Source organism: Myotis davidii, unplaced genomic scaffold (assembly GCF_000327345.1).
Source record: "Myotis davidii unplaced genomic scaffold, ASM32734v1 scaffold115, whole genome shotgun sequence".
NCBI lineage: Eukaryota > Metazoa > Chordata > Mammalia > Chiroptera > Vespertilionidae > Myotis > Myotis davidii.
In genome coordinates, this window is record NW_006291010.1 from 813,191 (window position 1) to 819,819 (window position 6,629).

At 37.9% G+C, this 6,629-nt stretch overlaps 1 protein-coding gene across 10 annotated transcripts in view; it reads right to left on the reverse strand.

Moving 5' to 3' along the window:
* The window catches only part of MECOM (MDS1 and EVI1 complex locus), a 576,798-nt gene that overhangs the window by 36,445 nt on the left and 533,724 nt on the right, over positions 1–6,629 (reverse strand). For 8 of the 10 annotated variants that reach the window (XM_015564146.1, XM_015564143.1, XM_015564141.1 and 5 more), the window contains 2 exons: positions 3,513–4,869; positions 846–933 (listed from right to left, as the gene is read on the reverse strand). In XM_015564146.1, the coding sequence (XP_015419632.1) occupies positions 846–933; positions 3,513–4,869 (1,445 nt within the window). The remainder of the gene's footprint in view (positions 1–845; positions 934–3,512; positions 4,870–6,629) is intronic. The other 2 variants (XM_015564149.1, XM_015564148.1) reach the window with 1 other exon arrangement.

Below are 6,629 nucleotides of genomic sequence, written 5' to 3' on the forward strand. Positions count from 1 at the left end.
GAATATACTGAAACAGAACAAATTAGTTTACAGTTTGGAAGCATTTTCATAAAACTTTTGATTACTAGCTATATAGACCAGAGCTTGTCTCTTTAAAAAAATAAAAATAAAAATAAAATATCATTAAATTAAAAAGCCAGATTCAAGACGTTATATATTTGTTCTTATAATATAATTCTCCACATTTTTATTGATATGTAAACCAGTTATTAAAAATTGACCGAATATGTAGGAACATAGAGATAACCAATTAGATAACACTGCTTTGTATTTTCCTTGCAATGAGAAACTGTATATATTTTGATAAAGGGACACAACTCCACTCAGCAAGTAGCTCTGTGTATTGTGGTGAATTCCTGAGCAATTACAGAACTTTCCTGGAATGCCCAGTGGTCTCTAGATAAATTCCTTCACCCTGTATGGTAACAACATTTCAGGTAGACGCATTTCCTGCTTTTATCTAAGCACTAAAAGAACCTTTGTGAGTTTGGGATGAGTCACGGTGTATCCCTTTCTTACTATCAGTAACTTTTAAGCATAAAAGACAACGTCAATATTTATTCTCTTAACTGAATTTTGCTCAGTACAAAATACATTTTGGCTCAACAAGTAGTCAATAGCAGACTATCACTGAACACCAAAAGCATGATATCTTTACACATATTTTAATTACTTTTTCTTTAAAGAGTATGGATTTTAATTCTGCTAGAATTTCCTGTGTTCTTCCACACCAGCGTCATAGGAAATCCTAATGTTCTCAAGATTTCTTTTCATTTCATTGCACCTGCTCTTCAGGATCAACAAGTTAGTTTACAAGCTTCAAGTCTCAAATCCAAAATACTTACTTGTGGGTGAAATAAGAATCCTGGAGAAGGTCTCAAGTATTTCTCTTTTAAAGCTTCAAGTGGGTCAGTTAGTTTTCTTTTCTCTACTCTGAAAGGTTAAAATTAGATTTGGGATATGAATCAGACTCATATATCAATTACTACACAATCACTGACATTTAAAACAGCTCACAGTAAAGCAAATGGTAGGTTTCTGGGAAGCACACTGATAAAAATATAAAGGCATCTGTTCAGTTCTTAAAGAATACTTATGGCACTTCTAGGCATGCAAAGAGAGGAGGTCCTATTTATATGGAAAAATCCTATTGAATGACTAGTCATTATAATGAGGAAATATTTCAAAAAAATGAAGTCATGAAATCAGAGGCAACTGGTGATAAGTCTGTACCTTTCCACTCACTTTGTAGACAAGAATGCTTGGTGACTTTGAAATCGTGAGGACAGGGTTCATTTTGAAAATTAAAATTATTTTCTACCAAGAAGGTGCTCCCCCAAATATTCATAATATCTCTTCCATATTTGCCAATAATGGCAGGAGAGTTTCTAAGCATACTGTACACCCTGCTAGCCACTGTTTGAGGTGTAAGCATCTTCTTTTGGATGCCACTGCTGATAAACAGGGCAGGTGAAGCGGGGAGGTGGGTGGGAAGAGGATGAGGATCTATTTGAAGATAGAGAGCGACATCCAAAACTTATATATATAGCCCTCTGCATTAGAAATGTTTGTCATTCTATTTTCTATTAAGCATATAGGAAATGACATGACTTACCAACTGTGGGTAAGTTTCTTTTAAAAGCTTGAATAAGTACACTTTTAAAATAGAATCAAAATGAATAAAAACAGCTACCACTGCTTGAAATTTTATATATGCTAGTTTTGCATACACTATTTCACTTATTAAAATAGGAGCTCTTCTATCCTTTTGATGGGTGAAAAAATATTTAAGACAGGAAAAGATGAGATTTCAACCCAGTTTTTACACTAAAATGGGTGTAGTCCTTTCACAAGTTTGGTAGAATGACAGGCTTAAGGTCTTAGTTGAGGCAAATACCAGAAAGAAGATTGAGATAAAAGTAAGCAAAAGTAAAGTTAGGAGACGGTAGACACGAATATAATGGGTTAAAAAGTCCATTTCATTGGGAGGGTCTAAGAAAGAGAGTCTGAGAAGTTATCTTCACAAAGGATATATCACTGAGTTGAAAATACAACTCTATGGGCAATGTGTAACAGACAATCTACACACAAAACATGGCAGATCTGTTTTCCATTATTTTCCTTCTCTTGTAATGGGTCTGCCACAGGAATTAAAATTAAGATATAATAATTTTTTTGCGGGGGAGGTACCCAAGCATGATATACGGATGGCTCTGATATACTTTTGATAGTCCTTTTTTATTCCTCTTGTCATTTTCAAGTAAAAGTATCCCTTAACATACTAGCAATGTTTCTTGTTTAATGTGTTGTTGATAATATGGGTTGAAAAAAAGTTTAAATAATAAATTTTATAACTCTAGTACCTATTAAGCAAAAGAAATTCAATAAATATTATTAAATGAAAGAATAGTTTGTCTCTTGTCCTGGCTGGGTAGTTCAATTAGTTAGAGCATCGTCCTGATACACCACAGTTATGGGTTCGATCCCTGGTCAGGGAATACACAAGAATCAATTAGTGAATGCATAGTAGAACAACAAATTGACTCTCTCTCTCTCTCTCTCTCTCTCATCTCTTCCTCCTTCCTTTCCTCTCTCTCTCAAATCAATTAAAAAAAGATTGCCTCTTCACAAAAGAGAACCTGACAAAAATATGCAAATACTTTCAGCTTAAATAATTCCAATAAAAAAGTATCTACACCTTTCATTAACTCCTGATGATGTTCAAGATTTGGTTGAGAAAGTAAATGTGGAAATGGTAAGATTTAAAATACATAATAAACATAATTACTGTTCTTCATACCTTTTAAAGAAAATTAGTATTTAAAAACTAAATCATTCCGAATGGTCAAGTGACTGCTACAATATGCTGCATAACGAGCTTTTTATTAAGCATGTATGTGTCCCCCAAAGAATTTTTGGATGCATTCAAGGAAACTGGATAATGAAAGCATTAAACAAAGATGTGTTTTCTTAAGCCAACCACTCACATTATATACAGAACATTTTTGTGATTAATATTTCACTTACTTGGGGCTCCTAACAGGTTTATTTAGAAACAGAATATGAACAGTGTTTACCAAGGATTGTTGGTAGGCTGATAAAACGTAAACTCTTGCTGTTCTGTGTCCCATCTCATTCCAAATAACCTGACCCATTTAAGTACCCACACATATTTGCATTAATCCGTCAGGAGCCTCATTCTTCCGCCACTTGACAACTTGCTTTAAATATGACTTTCCCATATTTTCCACTTTAAAAAGAGTGTTTAAAAATAAATTTATTGTCAAAGGAAAGAACTCTGTGGGTCTATTCCAAAACCCCAAATTCAGAGTCATCCAAAAATAAGTCCAAACTTCAACTTTCTGAATAAAAACGAATTTCCTCGCTCAAACAACTTCACTTTCTGTTTTATTATAATAGTTAAAATGGTTGGTTAAACACTGTAACTCCATACCGTCAACACTAGCTTTCATGCCTATGTCCACACTTAAACGCTTCCCATCTACCCTTACCTGTAGATAGGGTCCATGAAGAAAGGAGTGGGTCTTGCATGCTGCAAGGAGCCATCTGATGCAGATCTTGGTTCAATGTTGCTTCCTTTCTTTTCCCCAAACACATGGTTTTTTCGAGGCTCAGTAAGCTTTGTCCCACTGGCTCTACTCCTACTGCCCATACTTAGATCCAGGGGCTGGTCTTGACTTGTGGCTGGCGTGGCTGAAGGCTTGGAGGGTACTGGAGTCAAGGGCTTCTCATCCTTTCGCTTAGTGGTGAGATCAAAGGGAGACTCAGAGCTTCCCTTCTGCAGTTTCTTTACTTCACTTGGTGATTGGGGTTCCATTTTCAAGGGTAACGATCTCAAGTCTCTATCAGGAAATGGGTACATTGACTGAGAGAATGCTGGAAAAAACGGGAGGGGAAACATGGAAGGGTAAGGTAAAGCTCCAACTTTTTTGTCTTGCAGCCCCACCAGTCCTGTTGAACCAAAGTATTTTTCAGCAATAGAAGCAATAGCCTTTATAGAATCATTCACAGCTCCTGACACCGCAGTCTGCTCCTCTAAAGATGGTGAGAAAATGGAATGATTGCTGTATTCTTTCTTATTATGTATTGAAGCCAGATTCTGAAGAGGGCTTACTTTGTCTTTGAACATTTTACCATTTTCTTTAAATTTTTCTTTATCACTTTCAATGTCACTTTCCAGATCAGAGCCCGAGGTTGTCTCCAGGTCACTGCCACTTGGCGTACTGACATCATCAAGGTCACTACTCTCTGACTGGTCACTGATTTTCTCAAGGGGCCTCTCTTCAGAGGACCTCTCGGGCTGGAGCTCCACTGGCTTATTGTCCCCTACAGGTGGGTGTTTAGATAGTGCCTTCAAAATATCCTGTGTAGCTGGCAGTATCTGAGGATGTGTCATGAGGGGACTTTGACTTTTGTTTGTCTGTTCAGTACTTGATAGTCCTTTAACAGGAGAACTAGCAGGTATCAAAGGAGGCCTGTGGTACAAGCCGGAAGGAAACAGACCAGGGAAGCTAAAAGAAAATCCAGGAGCTGTTGGAAAGGTAAGACCAGCAGGGTGCCTATTGGCACCAAAATAGTCAGCAAGGCCCGGGTTGGCATGACTCATATTAACCATGGACGTTTTATCCATAGCTGGGGTTCCAGGAAGTGAAATGCCTTGGCCAAAAAATCCACCTGCCGCAAAGTGGTTCTTGCCCTCACAAAACCTCCTGTGCTTATTTAAGGAAGACGTAGTGCTGAACATTTGTCCACAGTCTTTGCACTTGATTTGGGTTCTGCAATCAGCATGCATGCGCTTATGACGACAAAGGTTTGAAAACTGAGTATAGGATTTATGGCAGACCTCACCTGTGTGCAAACAACAAAAAAGAATCTCAGGCTTTATGGCAATTGCTTCTGAATTTAGCAAGTATCACAATTGGTTTACCCCAAATTTCAATTAGGAAGCCAGGACGAAATGTTGGAGGCACCAAGCTGGGCGCTCCGAACACAGAAAACCCCGTTTCACTAGATTCCAAAGCAAGGCATCCAACCTGACAAATGTCTTGAGGCAGCACAATTATTTCATATATATAAAAATATTCTTATCATCCCCATTGCATAATATGTGGCATCATATTTTTGTCCTTAAATATTCATGAAAAAGTCAAATCCCAGCAGACACTGACTTCCCACCCAATTGCTACTCAACAGAAACTTTCAAATGAACGTCTTTAGGTATAACATGAAACATAACAGGAACCCCTTCAACAGTTTAGACCATGTAAAGAACTCTATATTGTAGGCACCAGAACAAAATAAAACAGCCTTCCCCTCAACCAGAGACTTCACCTTTATTCCCTCTCCCCTTGGGGGAAAAAGCCTGTGACCGCTCTACCATTATTTAATTTGAATTATATCATATGCTCTCATCATTCACACATCAAAGCCACACAACAATGCACATTGTGTATTCTGAGACATTTTTAACAATCATTTTCATGATTTCAGAAAGACTGACATAATTTACAATGGCTCTATTTTAAGCCTGCAAAGGAAACTAAATTGAATGTAGCCCATCCTGCATTGCTGGTTCCCATGAACTATGATCACGTCCTCTGACTTCCCCTCACACCAGTGGTTGTGCTAACCTTCCTGCATTTATGAAACCCCTGTGCTTGGGAAACATGTCCACTTGTTGTCATATCTTCACCGGTTATCTCAGGGCTTGCCTTCTCTGTGCTATAGCCAACTACGGTAAAGCGGGAGGGCTGGGGGTGGGGACAGGGGTGGAGGGGGGGTGGGTAGGGAGGCACTCTGAATGCTCTGGGCCGGAAAGAACACAGCAGTGGGTGTGGCTGGGAAATAACCCTCTTCACTGAGAATTTGCAAAAACAGTTGCACATCTTCCTCCTCAAATATGTGCGAACAGATCTCAGTATATTTTAAGACCAAACTCGGTAACCCTTGAGAAGTCCTTTGCTAGGTAAGAATCCCACTGACTTACTTTATGGTGCAGCGGGATTATAGGATCCCATTTCCTAAGCATCCCATTTTTATTTTACTTTAGTAAAGACGAGCCCACTTTATATGGGAAGCTTAATGTAATGCTCCCGTGAAGGTTTAAGAGATGCAGAAATATGATATGCCTCCTCGGTAATTGTTGAAACAAATTTATAGAAGAAATTAAATTGAAGACAAAATATAACATTTATGGCTTTCATGTGATGGCTGTCCTTCAGCAGAGAGTGGCTGAGCCCCTGAGTCAAAGCAATAATAATTAAAAAAATAAAACTCACGCAAAGGAGATTTTACAGACCTTCAGTCACCTAAAACTCACCCAGAACTTGGATGATCCCACACACCACCAATAGGATGCAACCAAGTGATTCCATATCTAGCTCTTATATTACTAACAGTGAAAATGCATGACTACATATATCAGTGTGCTTAGTAATATGAAAGGAGTTTTCAATTGTGGGATGATTCATAACATTGTTGAGAAGCATAATAATCATCTTAATGGGAAGAGAAGTGATTACTTTTCAAGTCATTATTCTGGAATATATTGACCAGAGTCTCCTTTAAAAGTATATACTAGTTAACCATATACAATATGTATGTGTATA